Raw genomic sequence first — 25024 nt, forward strand, 5'->3', positions numbered from 1 at the left:
GGATCCTTGACACTGCGTTACGATAGGAATATCCCGCAGCAGCTCAGCTCCCACCTGAATTAAGATATGGATGTTCATTGTTGACATGCTGGGATAACACATCCCCACAATCAATGAAATGCTCACAGTGGAAGGGACACAGGTACACAGCAACATCTGACATGTGACAGAAGCCTCCAAGCTGGTGGCAAGGAGGAGGGTTTTCAACCAGAAGCAATGTGGCTTTGGCAGTAGCTCACCAGGTCTGCACTGAGAAGTTGTGCTGAATTGGAAGACATAGCCTTACCATAGATTTTTTCGGTTCTCTGTAAAGTTAGGATTATCCCTGTGGATGTTAAGAAGACTGGGAATTTTCCAGCAGCACTAGGTATTTTTGAATTGTTGCACCTTCTCAGCCGCAGCTTTCCAAGCACGCAAGAGCACCTTTACTGCTTTTTCCCATCTGCCTATCACACTCTTGATGAGGACCTCATAAGCTTGCACAAAGCTGGTTATAATTCTCCGCTGCCTATCAAAGCCTTCACAAGAGTTAGGCAGTTGGTGTGTAAAGCCTGCTGCCTACCATGCTGACTAATGTTGTCTGATTGTTCCCTTGTACTCCCCCGTTGGTCCATCTGTACCCATCTGCTGCCTTTTGTCTTCTAATTAAAGTGCAACCACGTTGGGGTAGGAGCCACCTTTCTGATTAGCATTCACACAGCTCCCTGCAGAGCAGTGTCCCAAGTCCATAAGTGGGTGCTGAGGACAGCAATTATGATGCACAAGAGGTGATGGAAGGTAGGTGTGGCAAGGGGGAATACTGACCCCCCTCCCTGCATGATATGGGCAAATCAGCTGGAAGAAAGCCCTAGACTACAGCTCTCATCCAGAATGCAACAAAGGCAAGAGCAGTCTTCTCTCGTGGCTGGATGGCGTTATGACATTAGTACACTGGACACAGTCCTCAGGGTTGCCCTGTCCAAGGAGTCAGGTTGGCAACCCCAGTAAAGGTCAAATGGCTGCTATCACCCTCATCAGCTACACCAGCACAGAAATAGTAAGTGGCATTCTAACTATGGCCTGGGCTTAATAAAGATCTCCAGATTTTACAATATCTGATTCACATTAGAGGACAAGGTTTCTCCAAGAAGCTGTCATTGTTTCAATGTAAGAACTCCCTCCGGTAGCCAAGGAGTAGGGCCTGGTGGAGAAGAGCCAGTATATTTTTCTGCAGGCTCATGAATCATACAAATACACTCCAAAATTCAAGCAAACAACAGTCAGGAACCACTTTAGCAAGATGCAAAGAGAGCAAATGGTCTATACTGACATAATAGACGGTGGTTAGGAGGAGATACCGAGCTAGTGTTCTCTTTGGTCAAAGAGATGGACTAGCTAATTATTGCAGGATGCAGTAATCTAATCTAATGTTCTGTTATGATCAGTCAGCAAAGATACCGTTTGATCAGCATGTCCACAAGATTTACATAGGAGGCTTTTTCAGAAAGATTATTCCATTTATCGCCTGATAAGGAAAGTTTTGTGTGGCACTTGCATCTGCCCTTCTCCTTAGGAGTCAGTGTAAGATTAACATGGCCATAATTAGCCACAAATACATAGTTACACCCTTGACAACTGTGAGAAGCCAGGCCAAATCCTGACAGTGGATGCAGCATAGGTGCACAAAGAAAGCCATCTGGTTGTCTGACTGAATCAGGGTCATCAAGAAAGCCATCAGATGTGACCTAGATCAGGTATCTAAGGGACACTCTTTTGGGAGCGGTGTATCCATAAAATATGTATTCTTTGATGCAAGTCTGCCGTCTAATGAGAAGCAAGGGATTCAGGAAATTGCAGTCTCTTAGAGAAATGTCCAGAAAGAACACTTTACAAATAAGAGGGGAAATGCATTTACAGACTCCCATTCTAATTTCAGCCATATGTGCTTAAATCCAGAACAGTTCATCTGCCCTAAGTGAAGCTGCATCCTTCTGAAAACTGGTTCTATGGGAACAGAATCAGTTGCTAACTCTGAGTAGGTTTAAACAAACTCCTATGCCATTTCTCCTCAGGGACAATGACTCATAAATCCCCATGTACTCAGGGAAATTAGCAAAACAAGACTGATTGGCAAAAACAATCCAATCTTGTCTCACCATAAAAGGAGTCGGTGAGATAAAAAAACATTTTCTTTCTGAAGTCCCTGGACATGTTGTCAAGGTACCAAAGCTCCTCACACAGTGCAAAACCTGACCAAAACAAATAACTTCCACCCCAGGGAGGAAAGCATACCTGTGCATGCATGTGTAAGTGATCAGAAAGACTTGCTCAGGTGGGCACCAGAAAACACAGGGAGGAAACTGTCTTAAATGATCTAGTCATCTTTCCAACAGCAGGGGAGGGCCTTCAGAGAAGATGCTTGGATTTGTACAGCTGCAGGTTTCACCTCACAATGCTACATTCTTGTTCCTCTCATATTTTTAAAAAGCCTTTTTCAGAAAATTAAATAACTAAATAAATCTAAATTCCTCCTTCTGCTGGAAAACATAACAAGTACATGATACATATTGGTTCTTCATGGACTGCCCAGTCACACACAGACCCTTACAGAAAGCCAAGAATACTGTTAGAATACTGTTAGCGTTTTCAGTCCTCTTCTCCCCTCCTCTGTTATTTCTGCCACTGGGATATTGAAGCACACAAAAAAATGACAGTGAATGTTTATTTTAATGCACAAGAAGACTTGAGACCAGGCCTGAAGGCTGCATCGCTATCAAAAGCTACAGCCTCTTCAGTGTCTCTGTAGTGTTCATCAGCCCTCCAAAGCTGAAGACTGAAAGAGGTGACAAGTGCCTCCATAAGGGCTTTTGTTTGCAGCCATCCACGATAGCCTTCATGTGCCAACTGCCTGCTCATACAAAAGATACCTGGTAGAAGCCTGCAGATCCAGCCTCACTGGATCAGGCTTGAAGGTTTTGCTCGTCAGCTTGTCCATAACCCAGTTTTTCTTTCCTATCAAATAAGTGGTCTCTTGTGAGCCACTCTTCAGGTTCATGTTGTTCGTCTTATCACAGAAATGGGGGCTTGCAGAAAGCCACAAGAAGATCACTTGCTGAATCCACCAGCTCTGAGGCAGGACAAGACAGATTTAGACCCAGCGCTGTTGGGTATTTTTCTATGTGTCCTCCAGCAAATGAGCCTCACCAGCAAATGAGCCTCACCATGCTAACAATTAGACAGTTCCCTACATATCTAACTAAAATCTTTCTGCTTGAAAATTTAGCAAGATTTCTTCTTCTTTCTGCTTACTGTGAATACAAAAGGGAACTGACCATAATGTCCCTTTTTCAAAATTGATTTAGATGTCCAAAAACTTATCTCATTCCCCTTCCTCTTTTTTTTTACGTTTTCCTTTTCTAAATCCTTCTTTCCTGTCTGTAGCTCTTTCCCACATCCTGAGGGAACCTCTCCCAAGCAGGAATGGGCATGACACTGCCCTGTACCAAGCAGGGGACAGTATCACATAAATTCACTAACTCACCTGATGTGGACTGTGATCCAGGTTGAACACATCTCTGGAAAGCCCATGTGGCAGAGAGTAGTGGGATCATTTTTGACCCTATTTCAGCACTTGGGAGCATTGGAAGTCAACAGTCACTGAGGCAGCTGACAGCATGTCACAACAAATGGCCCCACTCCCAGGGAGGACGAATGAGTGCAATGGTGGCAGGAGTGTCAAACTCATTTTCACCAGGGGCCTCATCAGCTTTGCAGTTGCTTTCAAAGAGCCAAATGTAATTTTTAGGACTGTATAAATGTAGCTTTTTTAGGACTGTATAAATGTAGCTTTCCTGGTGCAGGAGAGCAGGTTATGAGCAGCCTGTCGTGAGTTTGTAATCACAGCCACACCAATGGCTAGAGGAGGCAGAACAGATGCTGCTAATTGATTTTTCAAGAGTTCGAAAGTCAAATACTGATAATTATAGGAGCAGCAGCAGGCAAACCTTCTATCTGCTGAGGGGGGTGAGGGTTGATAGGGGCAGATGATAAACACATGCAGCAGGGAGAATTAATTTTTCAGCATAAGTTTCCCATCTGTCTCCCTTTAGGATGTCTTGTAGTAGCACCCTGACCAAACCCATCACCTGAGGCTTTGCTTGTCCAGCCGGGAGCAAGAGTTACTGGAGCGTGTGTGGTAAGCGATACCCCAGGGAGCCTATAGTCAAAGGGCTCTGTGGGGCAGCATGAGAGGTTGCTGTCATGAACCACATGGAAAAGTGCTGTGAATCCCCAGTGACAGACCTAAAGGAAGAGGTAGAGAAGCATCAGCAAAAAGGAGAGGCTGAGAACAACCTTGTTACAGAAGTGATGCAAAATTCACTAGAAACCAAAGAAATTAAAAAGAATGCCAAAGAGGGCTTCAGAGATTGTAACATTTATGTCATCCCCAGGTTCATTGGGGGAAAGTGTGGCAGCAGACAGAAGGAGATGAGAGATAGTGGGACAGGACTGCTGGGCTCTGCCTCAGCAGGCAAGGTGGATACGAGAAAGAGCTGGAAAGCAGCACTTGCCACCTCTCATAAAGGGATCACAAACCCAGAAAGAAGTCCTCATGTTATGTGGCATTATAGGTGAGCAGAGGAGAAGAGCAATCAATAAAGAAAAAGTCTGGGTGAAAACTCTTGCAACACCAAACATCACAACCCAGACACAAAACCTAGTGTAGGACCAACCCCCTGGCCCACCTTGCAAGACCTCTGGACCAAGCTCATCACTGCATAGTGGCAGGGTCCTTCATGGGGCATAACGGTGGACCTTCTTCACCACCTCCATCTGCATACCTGCCTCTCTATGATAAATACAACAGGGACATCTAGGCACCCAAAACACACCTAGGCTGTCTTGCCAGTGAAGCAAAGAGCTCTACTAACTAGCTAATTAAAAGGTACTGAGGGAAGGCATGCAGCCTTCTTCCCCTAAGGAGCACAGAACAGAGAAGTGAATGAAATGCGGCATACTTGCTTATCACAAGAGGAATAGTTACTCAAGGCTACAAGAGCAGAAGAGCTTGGACTGTTTCCCCTTTCCAGACAGTGGCTGCTCTACATGCTCTTCCATGATTGTCAGCCCTAGGAGGCTTCTGGCTGTCTGAAGGATGCAGGAGGAGATTTATCATCATCAGAGTCTGGAGACAGCTGTAGCTCTTCTGGAAAATAAATTCCTGTGCTGAAATAACTGGCAACAACTTGAAGAAATCTCTTCTCAAGTTGGGATGAAAAATCAAAATCTCAAAAAAGTTCACAGACCTGAAATCTGGAAACAGTTCAGTCATTGTCTGAATCTTTGCTGTTCAGAAAATGGAAGGCTGCACACCTGTTTTAAAACATTTCTTAATATATATATACCCCATGAGACGTACTCCTCACAATCGATTTGCCATCTTTCAAGAATCAACTTGACCAAGCTGTACGGAGCAGCAAATGGTGTCACTAAATCCAGAGGAGACTAAGAAAAATTATCAGAAGACTAGAAAATGTGACCTACCAGGAGAGACTGAACAAATTCTTGTTTAATCTACAGCAGAGACGACTGGAAGGCAACGTGATGGAAGCCTTCAAACACACATAGGGAAGATAAAAACAGGAGGAGAAAAAACAATTCTCTATGTCCATTAGGGAGATACCAAGTAGTAATGGGCTTAAACTGCACTCAGGGATATCTAGGTTAGACAATGGAAAAACTTTCTAGATTAAGGAGAAAAAGCCATGGAAGAGATTGCCTCCAGGTTTTACAGAGTTTATAGCATCGAAGGACTCTCAGAACAGGTGAGACAAACATCTGTCAGGAATAATTTCAGTCTAGTTGATCCCTCCCTTGGGCACAGGGAGGGACTAAATGACCTCTTGATATTCCTTCCAGGCACAGCATCTGATCATGGATAAAAGTGTGCAGCGATGTAATTAAAGACTGAGCTATAGTCAACACATACAAATGGACTGAATCAGAGTTTCCCATGCAGTCTTTCATCTCTCATCTCCTACCGCCTGAGTGTTTGACTTCGAAATTCTCCTGCGCTTTGCGCAGTTTCTTCTATTTATTGCCTAGAAGTTGCCAGGACAAAGTACCTTGCTATTTTAGCAAAAATTATTGAGAGTTTGGATGATTTTACACTGCAAAGCAATGCACTTACAAAGGTATTGGGATTGTGTGCTAATAATATATGAATAATTTATGGCTTAAATTGTGGCATTGCCTGGGAGCTGCTGTTGGGGAACAGCACTCTACCTGACTCTCTGCAAGCACAAAACACAATTATGATCTTCACCACAAAGAGCTCTGCTTCACCCTTATATCTTAATGTTTGCATTTCCATTGAATGGAGAAAATTAAGAAAAAGAGTATGAGGCTTCAGGAATAAAGGTATTTGTCTGTGATCAGAGCATGTTGGAGATGACTTCTGCATTTTCCAGGAAGAACCTGACAGTGTAAAATTCAAACAGCTCAGAGTTTGATTATAATAATCCAATCTTCCCACTGAGTGAGACACCCACTTTGAGGTAAAACATTTGTGTTTAGGAAGCACTGTGGGCTTCTCATACCACTAGTATCGTAGTTCATCATAGTCTCATTTCAATGCAGTCCCAGCTCCTATGTAATGAAGAACTGTTCTGATTTAATGGAAACGAAGTAGTCCCCACAGACAGCAAGGCTCAGGCAGGTCCCAGGTCTAACCCCAACACTCCAGCTCAGTAGCATCCCTTCCACTAATTGTCTGGTTCAACTCAGAGACCTAACAACCCCTTTTACCACCCACAGAAGCCTCCAAGCCCTTACTGAGGATGCAATAGGGTAAAGCATGTGACAAGCAGGATAAAAACAGGTCTGCATTTAGTTGTGCACCCCCAGTGCCTGCAAAGCATTCCAACAACAGATTCCTCACAGGCAGCCCTGCTCATAATCTCTAGCAGGATTCATACTGCTACTGTCTCATTTTCCTGCTCTGATGATTGAGTTTTCCTCTGTGAGAACCTGGTGCCAGCTAGGAATAAATCCTCCTGGACTTTGCCTGGTGGACTTTAGTGAAGGTGTGTGATGGACAGAGCCTGACACGAGGTCTCTGCAGCCTGAGCCTTGCCTGCCCACCCCCAGTGCAATATCCAGTCAGCTTGCCTCCAAACATGTCCAAGAGTTGTTCACATGTGCTGATGCCATGCCACACTTCCTCATACTCCTCTCCCACTGAGATCTCTGCTGACTCTCCCAGACTATACACTCTCTTCTGGTCTGCAGTTCCAAGACCATGAGGTAGACAGGTCTTCCTGGAAACCAGGCACAAGCTGGGGCCTTTCATCATCTCCCCAAACTCCTGCAATACTGGGAGACCTAAGTGCCTGTCAGGCACTAAGGCAACGGCTCTCCTTTCTCCTTCAAAAGTTGTTCCTCCAGCCCTCTTCTGAATGCCCTTCTCCTGACAGCTTCCTATTTCATTCTCATTTCCCCGTGAATTTCTTCCTGTCTTTGGCCATGCAGGCCACTTGCAAGTCCACGCAGAGAATAAGCAGAGAGGAGAGAAGGCTTTCTGTGCCTGGTGAGGCAAAGGGGCATTTTTCTAAGCCATTCATGTGATCACATCCAGAATAAGCTCTGCTTCATACCTATTGAGTGTTCTCCTTGCTTTCACTCTGACTTCTCAGCCCCATCACTTTTTATATCTTATTTTCTTAGCTCTCGAACTACCTCCTCTACTTTAATTCCTACCCTTTGGAAGTGCATGTTCTGAGCCTGGACCACTGACTCATGTGGGAGGTGAAATGAACCAAAGCTTTGCACTAACACAGAAATCCACACCATTTCTAAAATGGTGCTCTGGGTTACATGCAAATTATTCAGAAATATGCACATTTGGATCTCTGAACAACTTGTTATGATCTCACGTACACATCCTACTTAATGCACTATGCCATTGCAAATGACACTGTCCAGATATATCAAACACAGTTAACACTGGCATATATTACTGAATGTGGCTGTAGCTCAATCACAGTCATTTAGCATACAGAACTTCACGGCCTCCAAGCCATGCAGAGAAATATTTTCTGTGCCATTGAAACCCATGGCTCAGAGGAAGTCTCCTCTCTGAAAGGCAGGAAAACTTATGTTCGGAGGTTACAGAAGGGAAGTTGATGAATTTTTTATGCATGTTAATGGAAGAATATAATGGCATCCTGCACAGAGAAGACAGCAGCCTGGATATTGGAGATACCAGTGGTCCAGGATGCAAGGAGGACATTGTCAGGCCTTGGTAAGAAGTACAAAAAGCTGTGCGGGGAGTTACTCTCCTATAGCTTTTCTCCATCCTCCTCCCTGATGCAGTTTGAGAAGTAGCAAACATGTCCTACCCTCTCCCACTTCCTCTCCTTGGTCAGAAGGATGATCACCAGCTTGGGATGCATCTGGTATCCGTCTTCGCTGAACGACAAATTCCTGCCTTCAAAGGTGACATTGATCAGGTACCTGCAGGAGAGAGAAAAGAGCAAGTTGAAAGTTAGTGCTGGGCAAATGAACACAAAACAAGAGCCTGTCTTCCCTCTGCAGCTTACACCTGGACAGTAGGAGCACAGTGCAAACAATGGAAAAGCTAAGAGGAAGAGGATGGGAGAAACAGGACAATTACTCCAGGAACTGAGACAATTAGGCAAGGCAATTGCCCCTGTTTCATGACTGGGATAGGGAAGCAATGTCCTATGTTGTCTCTTAATGAATTCCTGAAAGTACACCTGTAAGTCACATGCACACACATGTGCCTACAGTCCTTGATTTCCCCTTACCGCAAAGGGCAGAGGGATCCATAGCAATTAGCCGTGTAAACATGCTCCTCAGCCTACACTTTGCTCACTCTCCAAAGGGGATTTCACATGCCATTTGAGGACAACAATGGCCTACAGGTGAAGCAGTGGAGACAGCCTCTTCCCAGCCCAAACATCAAGGCAACAATAAGTGAAGCTGCAGAGAGCAGAATGAGGAACAGCACATTTGTGAGAAGCTCCATCGCTATCAGAGGCAGCACACCTTGCAGGGCCCAAAGCAATCATCTGAAGCAGCTTAGGAACAGGGACAGTGGATATTGAGATAGCCCCGTGAAAGTCCTTTTCCCTAGGGACAGAGTCATGCCTTGTACCCAGCAAGATCAAACTAAAGGGTGATCAGCCCTGTAAACCCCCGCAGCCAACATCAGTGATTCTCTTTGTCTGGAAAGGCCCGTCACTTCTGCGCTAGGCACCCCCCTCTGGGGCATCTCATGTCAGCTGTACAAATGGACTATTAAACAGTCTGGGCTTCAATCTTATTTATCCTAAGGCCTCTTCACTCAGCTGTGGCAGTGGGGAAGACCTTTAAGTGGACCGAGATTACAGCTACACTCATTTCAAGGCCATGCTGCATCGTGAGAGCATGTTAAAATGGTGTTGCTGTAAATGAGAATCAGGTCTATTGTTTTCTTAACTGTCAGACCGTCCAGAATGACACTGTGGGGAAGAGGAGGAGGCAAATACACATTTCACAGTTCAGTGGCTTATATGACATCTCCGTGGCACTCTGACAGTTTCCCCTGTTCATATATTTCACTTCAATTCACAGTCCTGTTGCATGAAGTAGATTTTGTCTTTATACTCCTGCTCTGGCACCAGTAGCATCACGTCATTGTGGGAGGCAGAGGTGACCAAGCTGCCTGCAGGCCTAGCCCCGGGACTCTGCCCTCCTGTGCTTTGCTTGGTTTTCCTATAAATTACACATGCAACATTTCTATTACAGACATGAGAGGTTCTTCTGCTCTATTACACCATGACAACAGGAAACATTTTCTGATATTCAGCTTCATGTTGTCCCTTCTGAACTCGATTTGAGCCAATTTCAAGAAAAAAAAAAAGTGAAAAAAAAAATCTCTTATTTCAGTGAGTTCACACTTTCCCACTACCTGCACACAAAGAACTCCCTGCTAATTTAATGGAAACATTGGTAACAGGGAAACTTCTTCAAAAAAATATAAAAGCAGGTCATGATTTTAACTTATTACTTTTCCCAAACTTTTTGTCCTAACTCCATTAATCAACCAAACTCATCCACTAATTCTCCATTACCTAGTGCAATCAGCAATTATGTTTACTTATAAAGGAACTTCCATACTTGTTCCACATTGTGACCTTCAGGGGACACACACAGTGTAGGAAACATGGCCATAAGGGAGCCCAGCATGTAACATTTGCAACAGGATGATTTTCAAAGGGAAAATTTGTTATTTTCCAAAAGCTGGACCCATTCAGCACCCAAACACTGAGAGAACTCAAAAACATCAGCCACATAGAAAATCTTAGCCACATGATTGTTTGTAATGGTGTAAAACATGCCATGTCAGGATCACACATGCCCTTTTTCTGGCACTTCTTTCCCGGCCATTTGCATTGCTTTGGTCCTGAGAAATGCCAAGCACAGACCATCACTAGGTATATGCAGCCTACCAGACCTATGTAAGGTTCTGGTGGTAGAAAAGACCTTCCAGTGTACCAAGATTACAGCTACACCCATTTCATGACTTCTCTGCCCTGGCCATCAGAGAGAAGACAAAGCAAGGCTCCAAGAAGATGAGGATGCCGCTAGCCTGAAGGGAGTTGCAGCTTTATATGTCAGTAGTTAGAAAGCAGTGCCAGTATCTAATTAAACGAACAGCAATATTAAGCAGTTCTCAGCCCTCTCTCCCCTCCCACCTAAGGATGATGCCATTATGGGAATCTCCCTTGCATAGCCTGACTAGAAGAGTTCACAGAAATCAGCAACAGATATGACACAAGAGGGTGTCATTTCTGTTCATTTTCCACTAGAAAGATTAGAACCACTAATAATAATCAAGGAGGGATCATCACCGACTCAAATCCTTGGAGCTGCCTTGATATTTACACTTAAAGTGGCACTAAAATCCCTTCCTTTGCACCTTAATGACTGAAATTAGTCTCCAAATTCGGTACAATAACTCTTCAGAGGCTCTTCTCTCAAGCCCATTAGCAACATGTTTACAGAAGTTTTCAGGAGGAGCGCAGAAGCAGCGGCTTACTCCCAGCTTTCCCTGCACTTCTGCGGCTTGCTGGGTCCCATCACCTCCACAGGTGGAAGCAGCACACATAGTGAGCTGTGGGGCTTGCTCGGGTGCACTGAGCAAGGGGACGCCTGCATGACAAAGCATCAGGGTTTGAAGGACTCCCTGACAGGCCAACTCAGCAGCGTGCCTCAGGGCAGCCACACTCGAGTCGCTCTCCCCTCCATCACTGCTACCACAGCAAAAGTCCACCCCCTTCGGTAGCAGCGCTGCCCTGCAATTCCAGCACTACTGCTGCCTGCCCTGGCCAAAGGGATTTGTTTCCTCCCTACAACCTAGAAAGATTCCAGTCCCCAAATGGGCAACCAGAGGGCTGGGTGACTCCCTGGTATGCCTGCACTGAGCCATCAGCTGCAACAAGGACACAGTGTGAGGGCAGCAGGTGGTGCACGCAGGTGAGGTAACCCAAGATGAAACTGCCTATAAATGGTGTAATCCATCATTCTCTGGATGTTTTGGACTCCAAGATGGAGAGAGAAAGAGAAAAGGGGTGTGGGTGGGCAGACACGGGCAATTTAATTTAATTTGCTAGAAACATCTTTCAGCAAAGAATTTTGCTTATATGGGCATTTTTGGAGCCGCTCGATGGAAGCATGGAAGGGTCAAGCCCTTCCCCAGCCTGGTGAAGATGCAAAGTCTGCAATGCCCAAACTCAGCCACGTGAGAGCAAAACACAGACGACACTGTGGAAACAGGCTGACATTGTAAGCCTCATGGTACAGACAAGCAGGCAGGAACAAAGAAGAAAGAGACACATCCTTGGACGCAAAGCAAACCAGACTCAGGAGGACCCAACTCCCCATCCTGTGCTCTGACCATTAAGTAACAACCCCTGCCCTAGATGTGAGGCTGTCAGCCCTGAAAGCTAATGGAGAGTATTTCAAAGACTGGTTGGCATAGGAAATAGAGCATTAAAACCACGTCAGATGGCCGATTTAGGACCAGCAGAGAGATGATGACATTTTAAATGGTTTCATCTAGTGATGGAGAAAGCCTGGAGAAGCAAATGTGGCAGGTGGAGGGGACCTGAGGGGAGAAGTGGAGGGTGCTAAGTGAATTTTTTCTGCCGCAGAGACAGCTCTGAAGAAGATGTGTTTGAAATCAGCACTAACCACCCCTACTTTTGTTCTCCAGTGCCTTGCTGGGAATCAGATCCTCCTGAACCTTCTGACTGGGTGGGTAAATTTGGAGAACTACCTCGGTTCAGTCCATCGCACTGCACTCCCTGCCTCACACATGTGCCCACACACATACGCACTCGCTTGTGCCCTGTCAGTGCTTGTTACATTCCAATGAGACAAGCAGTCTGTCTGAAATGGCATGATTATCCTAACATCGACCGCTTCCCTGGGTAAGACAGGCCACATAAATAAAACAGCCTCTCCACCGTCAGCATTGAGGAGTCATCTCAACAGTCCAGCACACGAGGGAAAAACAAGATGTAGGTGGAGGGTGGGGAAAAAAAGGCTATGGAATACCTCTGCCAGAGAGGATTTGCAGGGTAAAAGACAGGTGGAGTGTGATGCAGTATAAGGGAACGGGGAGGCAAACAACCATCAGCCTCTTTGGAAACGCACTGTAACATGAAACACTTGAGGCCAAGTGTAACAGCAGTGAGGTGAAGGCAGTGAAAGGCCTTTACCTCACAGAATCTGCATGGTGAAATAGCCTTTTTCTTTCCCCTAGAGACAGCATTAAATACCCAGGGGTATCAGCGACAGGCATAGCTGCCTGCCCAGACCCCCTTCAAGCCCAGGAAAGAACAAAGACGAGCATGTTACTGCATATCAGCACAAGTGCCCACAGCTCTAAAACACGTTCCCTCGCCAAGTACCAGCAAGACCTACCCAGCCTGAGCTGATGCAAAAAGCCTTGGCAGAGTGCATCCGTCCTGCCCTGCAGCAGGTCCTGCCCACCATACATGCCTGCTTCTGGACGAGGACGGACAGACAGAAAGGTGGGTGAGCTCAAAGGACAGGGAAAAGGGAGTTTAGGACCAGTGTATTTCTTTACAAATGGGAATTCTGACCTTCAAGTGGCAAGTGATTGACAAATAAAGATTTAAAGAGCACTAGCTAGGCTGTTAATAGCTTCTGCTCTCATCTGAGAGACTGAAATAGTGTCGCTTTCTCTTTTTTTTTTTTTAACTAGAAAACTGCAACTGATCCCTTCAACTTCTGATTTAAACCTCCACTCTCCAAACCAAAGGAAAGCTTAAAATAACGCAGATATTTTTTTCTCCATACCACTGCTCAACATTTCCATGGCTGCCGCTGCCTCAGAGGACAGCCAATATGTGCGTAACAGCCATCTAGACCTAGCTGCGAGTGCATGAGATAAGGCAGTCTCCATGGGTTATAAAACCCAACTGCTCACCCCCAAAAAGGTGAGAACAGGCTCCACCTGGGCCTTCCATCAAACTTCCCTATAGCTGCTACTGACCCTGGCCAAGCCTTTCAGAGGGTTTCCCATTGCTCACCACCCTGTGCTGCCTCCAGTTGCTGCGGTGCCAGTGGCTTGTGCAGTGCAGAAAGGCGGGCACATCTGGCTGTGTCAGCGTAACATCTGTCTGGTGTCAGGTACAATTTACAGCGAAAAGATTCTATGCAAATGGCATAAGTGAAGCTGATTTTACATAACAAAGGGCATGGACTCTGTTCTTTCTAGTATCACGAAGAACAAAAACAAAACAAGATAGGAAAAAAAATAGAAGCAACCATTGACTAAGAAAATTAAATCTCAAAGGAAGGGTATCTCACTCTTCCTCATTTGCTCCTTTCTTTTGCACTGTCAGTGTTACCACCGAGTCTGGGGAGATGCACTGCAAGCAAGGAAGCATAGAAAAGACAACAACTAATTTCCAAATTATGCAGGCATCCTGCACCAGAAAATCTGTCCAGGCTACAGCCATTTTATACCACTGGGAACCAACCTGACCAGCAGGCTTAGAGAAATGCCCAGAGCTCAAGATTCTTTTTATTAAGCAAAGAGGTTAGGAGAGCATCGAGACTGGGAAATATCCCTCAGGCTACAAGACAACAGAGATATAAGAGATTAATTTGGTTCCTCCCTGCTGTCTGCACCTTTTTAAGAGACAAGAGGGCAGATACTAGGCTGGAATAAATCAGTTATATTCAGCTGACATCTACAGAGTGATACTCTCTGATCTGCTGGGATTCTGGCCCCTCACCTCTAGGAAGATGAATTTTTTTGGTGTTTGATCCTGACCTGTGAAATATCCATTTCTGGTGGAAGATGTATTTCTACTGATCTGTCCTTGCTATTTCTCCATCATACTCAGCAAACTTGTTTTGAAAACAAAGTACATGTGTGCTGAGACTTACAAGTGACAGCTCCTATACAGAGTCAAAGGATGAGTCTTTTCCATGCTCCCTCTCTTACTCACAAAAAAAAATGGTACTTCCACTTTATTTCCCATTTCTTCTATTTATCTACCATGAATTTGTCATTTCAGAAAGACTCTGAGCTGACAGTTCCTGGCGACTGAGAATATATCTATCCTTAGAGTATATAGGGAGCCAGAGCAATGGCAAGGCTGCTTTTCTACACGCACTGCTTGATCCTAATGAGACAGGACCATTCCTGAGAACAAGAAATGAAGCCCACTTTCCACAGTCCATGCAGTCCCCAGCCTTCCTCCTGACAATGTAAGTGAAAACCCAAGCACCACAGCCCAGCGTTTTACGGCATAAACAGATGTCCATGAGGAAGCAGACAGAGGGGAGATTCATCGTGCAGGGTCACCAAATTACCCTCTAATGAGGAGCATGGGGTCAGCTCCAACATGGGGCAGAAATGACAGTAATGGCACCCAAGTGGAAGGCTGCTTGTCCAGCTCCTTCAGTGAGCTTCAGAGTTTCCACAATAACTTTTTCTTCCAGGTACCTAACACCATCTAGGACCCGCTCTCCCATTTGCTTTTTGTCCTATGTAGTCATTGTCATTGACAGAAAGGGGGAAAGAGGTGCTGCCATTCAGGTCTAGTGGCATTTTACACTCCCTTTGAGAAGGTGCTGCTGACAGTACCAAGGCCAGACTGTGAGAGGAAACATAGGTATGAAACATAGGTATACGTTAGGATGAGGTGACCTGTTTATGGAAAAAAGGGCAGGATAAATCTTCATTTTGCCCCATCCACTATGTCAGTCATAGCAATATCTTGAAAACCCAACCAAAGCACATTTTTTTCTTACACACATCCTGACTGACCGATTTTCACAAATGCCTGAGCCAGGAAAAAATACCTACCAAAACTTCTTTTTAAATGGGAAAGGGGGATATGAGCTTGGCAACATTTTCTCATGAGGAGGTCAACATTTTGCCAGAAAGAAAGAGAACTATAAGATCTGAAAACTGTAATGACACTGGAAAGAAAAAGAAGCTCCTGGCATGGTCATGGTCCCACACATTCTGGTCTGTTGTGTGACACCTTCTTGCCTTTTCTTTTACGGAAAAGAGCTCCAATTTAAACATATCCGTAATGTGTCACCCTGGAAGAGTCCTACAGGCAACAGCATCAGCTCAACAGGGGAAAGGACATCACTGGAGATTTAGTCCATCTGAGTTTCATGAAAGAGAAACAGAAGTATAAAATTGTCATGCTCCTCATCACAAGAGACAGCAAACAGGAGTTCCATGTCAAAATATTCCACTTTAAACCAAAAATATTTGATTTACAACTTTTCTTCCAAAATTGTATTTTTTGCTAGGAAAATGACACAGTCCTAAGTAGCTTGAGAATATATTTCTACAACTTTTGGCCTCACTGGAAATAAAACAGAAACAAGGAAAAGTGTTTTAAGAGCATACTCTGGTTAAAGCTGGAAATACCTATAAATCTCATAGGAAATCAGTCTATTCTCAGAAAGATTTTTTTACCCAAAAAGGCTTGATAAAAACAAATATACTTCTGAATTGACTCACCAAACCTTTAAGTAACAGGAAATAGCTAATAGAAAAATAGCTTTAAGGTCAAAATTGGTACAGCGACTAGATAAAATAAAAACTAAATGTTCAGTCCAAAATTGGATCAAGCTGCAAAGCTTTACTGAGTTAATAAATTCCTGCCAATTACTTTTTTTAAGTATTATTTTTTTATTACTACATCTTTCCATCCTTCCTTATTCATTAGGAACAGATAACGTATCACTTTTCTCCAAAGTAAAACCAGTCTTCAAGGTATTTCTCCCATTTGAAATGACTCAAAATCTGCTTATATGGGGCATTAAGAGCATGGCAAATCACATTTGTCAGAACAGCTGACAATGGGTCATAATTGTGTCTTGGCATCCACCTAACGGGTCACTGATGGAAGCCATAACACTAGGAAGAGGGAAATACTGGAAGGTTAAGTGATGTCCTTCAGAGCTGTTTATCTGTCTTAGGGCACAGTCATACAAACATTGATAGGACAAGCGGTTACAGAACAGAAATAAAATGAGGCCCTCCACAGTAATTTTTCACCCAGGAAGATGTTTTTCAAGCTCTGTCAATTTGAACAGCCATAAAAAAATACTCCAGTTGAACTACTGTCCCCACACAGTGAATTTAATCCCACCGACAAAAGCCTTACTTTTCTTAATCATTTTTGCAGTTCCCTTCAAACCGTCCTAGGAAGCCACATGGCTGTGGACCACAGCTTAAAACAACTGGCCAAGTAGATGTGCATGTCAACAGTCACTTTGCTCTCCTGATGGTGGTTGGTCTGCTGAGAGTCAACCATCAGGGCACGCCGGTATTTACCCAGATCTCATTCCACTTTCTGTCCTGGGAGTCAAGACCAGCAGGCAGGTGAGAACATCCATTTTCCTCTAGAACTTTGAGAATTGCTTGCTTGGGGAAAACCACTCAGATCTGCCAGAAAGGTCCCTCTCACTGCTGCCAGAAGCCAGACAAGGCTAAACTAGCCAGAGAGACTGAAATAAATCCCTTTATTACATTCTCTGAAACAGCAGACTAACCTAACTTTTTTGACCCACCAAGAAACCACAAATGATTTGGGGGTTATTCGAAGTTTATCAAGTGTTGAAAGCATTCACACCTTTGCAAGGGCAGTGAATTCACAGCGCTCGCAGGAGTAGAGAAATTGCCTGCAAGGAGACTCCGTCCAAAAAGGTGGCTGGATTTTCCTGGGTCTGTAGCGGTTTGGCCAAGATGGCACCCTATCACTTGCTTCCCTATCACATTTCCAAGGGGAAATCGATTAAAACAAATAAATAAACAAATAAATAATCGCTCCTGTCAGTAACTGTGTAGGGGTCTGGGGGCTGCTCCTCTTTTGCCAGAGGATCGACTCTCAGCTGCTGCTCCCTCTCCCTTCTCCCTCTTTCTCTTCCTCCGTGGGTTGATGTTTCCATGGAAACGTCTTCTTTAGTGCCGCTGAAATCACATTGCATTTAAAGCATTAACCCTTCCTTGGGCTGAGGAAAGTCTCAGAACAATTAGGGTTCTTTTTTTTTTGTTTGTTGTTCCACCTCCCCTTTAAACTTTCTTGAGATTTTTTTTTCCCTTCAGTATAAGGAAAACCTCAAGACCGTTCAGCTAGCATTTGTCTGACAAGGGGCAGAGGATGCATCACCAGTGGGGTAGGGACTAATTTAAGATTTCTTGGTTTTTTTTTTTTTTTTTTCAACAGAAATCCATTAACACATTTCTCTCCACACTACATGCAAACAGGGAAAGAGCTGTGGTAGAAAAGAAAGTGAAGAGTGAGACGGAGAAGCAAGCCATGAGATGGCACATGTGGGGAACACAGCTTCAATTAACACCAGAGCTGAACCCCTTGTAGCCGCGCACTGAGCAGCAGCTTCTTCATTGCAAAACATCAGACCTCACCACTCCCCCTTCAGCCTGCCTCCTCTTCTCTTCACAATCATGTCTGTAATTAGCCACCTTTGTCTTCATTTGCTGTTTGCACTCCAAACCCTACTGTAACACTTGCTGCAATCAGTGCCCTCCTCACCACCAGCACTGTTACCTTTACCGCTGCTTCTCCTCCTGAACTGCCACCTCTGTCACCTTCCCCATTGGCTCTCTATTGCCAGACACCACCTTCATCAGCACTTCCAACATGGCCATTGCTAGGGCACTGCTGTCTTCACTGCAGCCAGTTCAACTGAACAACCACTGCCACTTTCTGTGCTCCCACTGTGGGCCAACAAGCCTCTGAAAGCCACGATGTTCCATCCAGGTGCTCTCTGGACCACAGGTCTCAACCCAAAAATTACTCTGCAAATTCTCAGCCCACAGCCTTTGCTTATCTCACCTCAGTCACAGCCATAAACCCTCTGTGCTTTTCTTCCATTGACTTCATCCCTTTTTCAAACACTGGGAAAATATAAAAGGGAGGTAAACATAAAGAATCTCCTTGCAGTCTTTCACCTGGGTTCCTACACTTGGCCATCCATGCCTCCTTTCTGCCCAATGACTTGACAGCTTGCAAACCCCTTTCATTACCTCTACCTGCATATTTACAGGGTCCATGTTCCCTTGTACCATCTATTTTGAGTTTCCCAACAGACACTGAATGCTTCAAGCATATCTCACCGTCCCCATCTCTTGCCCCGAAAGTCAGAGTGTGAAGCCTCCTGCTTTGAGCTGGGTGCATATGTAGTGCCATGAGGATAGATCAGTGTGGGAGAAAGATGCTATTCTGAAATGAATTATAAATATGGATAATAAACTCAACCTAAGTCTTTGCTGCCTGTCTCTAGTGGGTTCCCAATATGGGAGATAGAAATATCATGGGTACATTTTGAACACGGCTGGGAACACTGCCAAAGTCCTACTCAGAGTTCACACATTTACATCATTTATATCACATCCGACTTGTGCCTTGTATTATTAACTTTGTAGAGTGTTTTGCGATGTAGTCTGCAGTCCAGGTTCTGTTAAATAAAGTTACACGCCCTCTCTCTCTTCCTTTTGGTAAAAGAAAAGAGTGATGTCTGGGGCTACACAAGGTCTTGCTAAGCACAGGGAGGGCGACTGTGTCTGCTGATACAGCCAGTGCACTCCTACATTCTCACACAGTGCTTTGCAAAACTTTTTGGGATCCATTCCTGGGGCCTGAAAGGTGCATAAGTAAAGGAAATATTTGCCTTCTGGTCAACAGTTCAACTCCTGGACCAGATTGGTAATAACTGAAGATTTTTTTCTCAGTTCCTGGATTTTCAGGAGCCTCTGTGAAACATACAGATGGGGTCCACCTGACAGGTACCCAACATGGCATTGTAACTACTCGTGCTTCTTCCTCAGCAGTGTCAGAAAAAAGGTTGAAGGCAGAAGGAGGTGAACAACCCAGGGCATGGAACTGAAGAAATTATGTGTGTCTAGAACACAGTAAAGGCATATCAACAAACAAAGAGGTAGAGCATTGCTGACAGATCAGACTCTTTTCCTTCTGTGGGACAGACCACAGTCTATGGTAGCTGAAAATCCATCACCTTCCACAAATTCATGCAGAAGAGGAGCTCCTATGACCCAGCACTGTGACTTTGTGGTTTTGTAAATAGATCATTTTTCCAACAGCCTGAAGAGACTCCAGGTTGGTCTAGATGATCTCCAGAGGTCCTTTCAAACCTCAACCATTCTGTGATTATACTCCATCACCTACTCCACATGCCCAATTTAGACTCTGTGACTCTGACGGCATCTGAGGCCAGGCAAGCAGCAAGTGACTCAGACGCCTGCAACACACAGACAATGGGGAGAGGTAACTACAACACGTAGGTTAGGTGTCTGCAGCAGACCATCTGAATGTAGTTGCCTATACAAAAAAAGAAACAAAATGCGCAGGCTCAATGTTTCATGAACAAGAAAAGGGAAAGAATCAACTTCAGCCCATGTTGGTGTGTCTCCAGTGAAGTAAATGTGCCATCTTACACTAGAGCTGCATTTGATCTTGAATTACTCCTCTATTTCTTCTCTGGGAATAGGTCACTTGAAAGAAGCCTCAGGCATGATGCTAACATCATGTCCAATAAAAGACTCTCAGGAGGTCTGAAATAAGTACAGTGTTCAAATTTGGGATATATTAACTGAATCCTTTCCCTTCTCCCTCCTGAACAGTCAGAGTGGGAAATCTCCCAAGAATATTTCTTTTCTCAAGAGACTTCCAGGACTCCTTGGCCATAGAAATACTGTGAATAAGATTTTCCAATATGCATTATCTGATGATCCCAGACCACAGTGCCCACTGCGGGAACCCTGAACACAGTACAGATGGAAACAGCAAGCGTGCTGGGAGTGAAACCAGAATATTTCGATGGAGAATGAAGCAAAGGGTCAGTTCTCATACCTTTTACCATATCACAGCTCCATCCAGTTTAACCAGCCCTGCTACCCAGAGCAGCAAAGCTATCGGAGTACTCCAATGCTTTTCAGACATAGCTAGGCAAGTTTATTTAATCTGAGCAGAAACTTAACTGATGTGACCTTTAATTGGTGCATAAGCTAAAAAACTAGAATGTAACCCATAAACGTCACACACAAGTCCTGACAGCGTGTGGACATACCCTGAAAGCTTGGGAATTATCTTGAGCGTCAGGTGGGATAATGTGGGTTCTAGTTCTGGTTTCATTCAATACCTTCGGCTGCATCATTTCTGCAGCTCTTGCTGTGCACATATTGAGGCAGCGTATGAGTTGTCTGCACCCTTTTCTGTTGGCAGCAGTCACTATGATCACTTCAGAAAAAGCAGCCTCCAGAGGAGGTACCTTTCAGAAATCTCTCACTCCTCCTTTTTCCCCAACATGTCTTGGGCACTTAGACATCGTTGGTTCAGACTCCAGACTCTAAATGACATGATACCTTCAAAAAATGTGACATAACCTCCAGTGTCACATAAGCATTTCCCAAAGTCATACCCTGCCAGGATGCCCATCATATGGAGCTCCCCTCTGCAGCTTCCCACCACCCTCTCTTCCAGGAGGACCTCAGAGTCCAAGACAGAGACTTCCCTCTTGCCCAGGGACAAGTTTTCAAAGAGGCAGATGGAGCCTGCCCTACCCACATCAAACTGAAAAGCAAACTTTTAACATCAAAAAAACCCCTCCAACAGGTGGAGGGGGATCTGAAATTCTTTGGGGATTTTAACTTTTCCATGGCAACAGGCTTGAGAAACAGGAGGGCTGGGGAGGGGGGCGAGGAGAGGGAGGGAAAGAAAGGCAGAGCGCCGAGGAGGGAGAGAGCAGCGCTGGTACATTGCCATGGAAACCCTCTTGCATCAGCAGCCAACTGCCAAAGTCAGTCAGCATCCCAGAAATGGGCTCAGAGGGGGGCTTGGGAGGGTCTGGGCTGAGGGGTGGGAACCATCACCTGGCCAACCCCGAGGGTACCTCATCCCTGCAAACCCCAGCCCTGCTCTTCTCCCCCTTCCCCACCAGCCATGACACTTCTGGTCGCCTCGCCTCCGCCAGACAGAGCCAAATTTGGCCCAGCTGAAGAGTGGGAGGAAACACAGATCAGCAAATGAAACAACCAGGGCGGGCGGGAAGGAGTGAGGCAGGGAGGGATAATTTTTCTGATAGCCGTTGGTTTGCTTTCCACCTTTCTGGATCAATTTGGACCACGCAGATGTATTTGTTTTCACACCCCAGATGGCTGTAGAAAGAGGATGTCACTCCTAATCACTGAAATCGAGATGGAAATGTTACTTCCCTGCAAACTTAGCTACTGAGGCAAGAGGAAGGGTTGTGTCTAACTAAAAGTTGTCAAGTCCATGTTTGCACAGGGCCATGTCCCTTTTGACTGTGTCTGTCCCACTCAGTACAGCAAATGTCCCAACCTATCTCTAAGACATGACAGATGCCACCATGTTGTGGCCAAGTGAAAAATTAGAGGAGGTTCTGCTAATGGAAATGAAGCACACTGTGAAAATGAGTTAATACTGCCTTCCAACCCTCTTCTGCAACACTTGGAGCGCAGGCAGTTCAGTGGAATGAAGGATTGGTCAGTCACACCTCTTTGCACACTGTATTTCATCAAAAGCCTTTTACTGTCATAAGAAGTGGTCAAAGACTGAATTTAGAGAAAGAGCTTAAAAAGGGCTGGCAACTTCTGTGAACCCTTGCTAGTATTTATAGTTGTACCCCTAGGATGGTAAGGGATGGATGAGTCGTTTCAGGCTGCAGACGGCTGCAGACGGCAGGAAGGAATTGACTCCTACTCCAACCACACAACTGGCTAAGCAAATTGTGGAGGAAGATTCCCTTCTCCTGAAGCATCTGTTATCACCCATCTGATTGCACAATGAATCAGTAGTATGAGGACAGGCTGCTGTGAGGGTGGGGGAAGAGGGAGAGAAAGACTGCAAATCAGGCAGTTCTAAAGCAAGGAGATGCTCGTTTCAACTTTGTCACAGGAAAAAAACATGGACCAAACAGAAAGGGCCTGGACTGGACACCTTTAAGCTATGTGTTTGGATTACTACTGACAGCATAGCACCAATGAAGCAGCTTAACTTTTAATGCAACAGCACCTTGGTTTTACTACACATCTTTCAGAGCAGGGGATCCCAAAGTGTTCCACACCATTGACCTCTCTAAACCATCAGCACTGATGAAATAAAGCACTGACAATGCTACAGTAAAAGGAAAATCCTTACCCTTGTACTCCATGCACAGAGCCCAACCACAGCTCTGCTGGATCACCAATTGATTTATCTGCATTTCTCTGCTTATTACTGCAATTGGAGCCCAAGCCCAGGCCACCAGACCACTTTTGAGATATTCTCACTGCTAGTCATGTTACCTGGGATAAAGTGAAAGACTGGCAGAATTTTTCCCAACTTTCCTGATGAGCTCAGCATGAAAATGAAAATTGCCAATATTGGCGCAGGCTCCTATCTGGACTGTTGGTGGGACTTGGAACTGGTCTGTATTTTGAAGGATGAAAAAACAAATTACAATAATGACCTGTTATAGACTTAAGTACCAAAATGGCCAATGTGGAAAAGAGTCAGCATGGGTTTGGTTTTTTTTACATTGACTTTGCTTGAGCAGCAACCAATAAGTTAAATCCAACTTAGTGCTGATTTCCAGATCTATATTGAGAACTATATTGGTAAACCTGCTCAGTTGGGACCAGTTGCAAACAGGTAAGCTCACAAGGGGTATTTCTATTCCAGCTAGACTCATTTAAAAACTTGAAGTAAGATGATGGGTATCATTTTGTAGGCTACTATGATGGCTGATAGTGGGACAAGGTAGTAGGTCCAGATGAGTTTAAGTTTGGGTCATAGCTAGTTGTGAGATGTGGTCTGATTCAGAGCCTGGACATGGGCAGCAGAAAGCTGTGAGGGCTCGCTCTCTGCCCTAATTCTGACCCAGTAGTTGAGACAACACTGTGATCCCTCTCCAAAGGACACAAATTCCCTTCTCCAGCAAAGCTGCATCTTCAACTTCATCAAAGGTGAGGGCATCACCCAAAGAACACTGCTCTCTTGAGAGGACAGTTCTCAGCCCAGAGCCCTTCACTGTGCATACAACAACTAAACATGTACCAATAACAGGAGCCAATCTCTAATATTTTCTTTCTGACCTCACCACCACAATTATCATGTTCTTCAGAAGTACTCTGCAATACAGGATGTTCTAGTCAAAAGGGGAAAGAATGACTTCTTGTGGCCCCAAGTCTGCTTCCAGAGACATTCTACTCCTAAGCTCAGTGGAGGCTCCCAGCCAGCCCACCCCCAGTTATTTCCTAAGCTCAGTGGAGGCTCCCAGCCAGCCCACCCCCAGTTATTTACTGGTCAGAGACAGTACCAAACAGAAGCCTGTGCCTGGAAGCTGGACTTCTGTGGGCTACCTTGTGCCCGGCACTGAACTTTTCTTATCCTGGTATCCCTTGCACTTGTGTCTGCCTCTGCAGAAATGGATAGGCTATTAAATATGGACTTGTATCACTTACAAGAGCTTTTCTGGCCCATCTGTGAAATTGCTCTCTGTCTCTTGAAGGCGTGTGCAAGAGACATTCTCTTCTCCCCCTCCACATCCTCCATTGACAGATCGGGTCTGTCAGCTTGTCAGGTCTCATTGGGCACTGTTTGACATCAGTCCACATTGGGGCAGTGAAAATCTGTTTGCAGTCAGCTCTTCCAATAGCTCCTGTGGAAGAGGGGAGGCTGACCCACTCCAAAATATGCTGCCTCAGCTGGCTACAAAACAGCCACAGATGATAGTGGTGTTTGAAAACAGCTTGTGCCAGGGTGACAATGCTACAGGTTTCTTTAGGGTCTGCTGGGCAGGGGGAAGGCTGAGAGCTGGGATGGGGACCTCACGGCTCCTATATCCCACACACAGACATTGCCACCAAGACCAGTAGCCAGTGACCAAAGAAGAGGAAGTTTGCATGGTGGAGGTTGTGCAGGGATGCAGCTCAGTGATCTGGCCTCTGGAATAAAGTTCCAAGCATCCCTGGCCTCTGAAGTTGCAAATGTCATCTGTCAATCCCAAGCTCAGTCCTTCTGGAGCAGCTCTGACAGTGGTAGCTGAGAAGGGACATCAGAGGCTAGCTAGGCCTGCAGTGCCTCCAGAGGGTCAGTTGCCATGGTACATCAAATAGCCAGTCATTCAAAACAGGGTTTCTTGACTCTGCTTTCTTAATGTCTAAAAAAATTACACTATTTGATATCCCCGAAAATCCTTTCCAGAGTCTTTACAGAACGTCAGAATCAAGGCTATTGTGGCTGTCACTGTGTCTTGGAAGGAAAATATTAAATTATTAGGAACGCTGAAGTTGCCATCATGGCCCGCTCCTCTTCAGTTCATTTTATTCTGTCATAGGAAAAATTATGTGAGACTAGCTGGGTTTCTAGGAAGGAACTGAGGTGCTATGGTGGGCAGTTCAGAGACTAAGAAGATCAAGTGCAGTCCGTAG

At 45.1% G+C, this 25024-nt stretch overlaps 1 protein-coding gene across 6 annotated transcripts in view; it reads right to left on the minus strand.

Moving 5' to 3' along the window:
• GRIN2B (glutamate ionotropic receptor NMDA type subunit 2B) overlaps window positions 1-25024 on the minus strand; it is a 258958-nt gene that overhangs the window by 88057 nt on the left and 145877 nt on the right. For all 6 annotated transcript variants that reach the window (XM_065045215.1, XM_065045208.1, XM_065045224.1 and 3 more), the window contains one exon: window positions 8379-8493. In XM_065045215.1, coding sequence (XP_064901287.1) covers window positions 8379-8493 — 115 coding nt within the window. The remainder of the gene's footprint in view (window positions 1-8378; window positions 8494-25024) is intronic.

The sequence above is a fragment of the Columba livia genome, chromosome 1, assembly GCF_036013475.1.
Source record: "Columba livia isolate bColLiv1 breed racing homer chromosome 1, bColLiv1.pat.W.v2, whole genome shotgun sequence".
NCBI lineage: Eukaryota > Metazoa > Chordata > Aves > Columbiformes > Columbidae > Columba > Columba livia.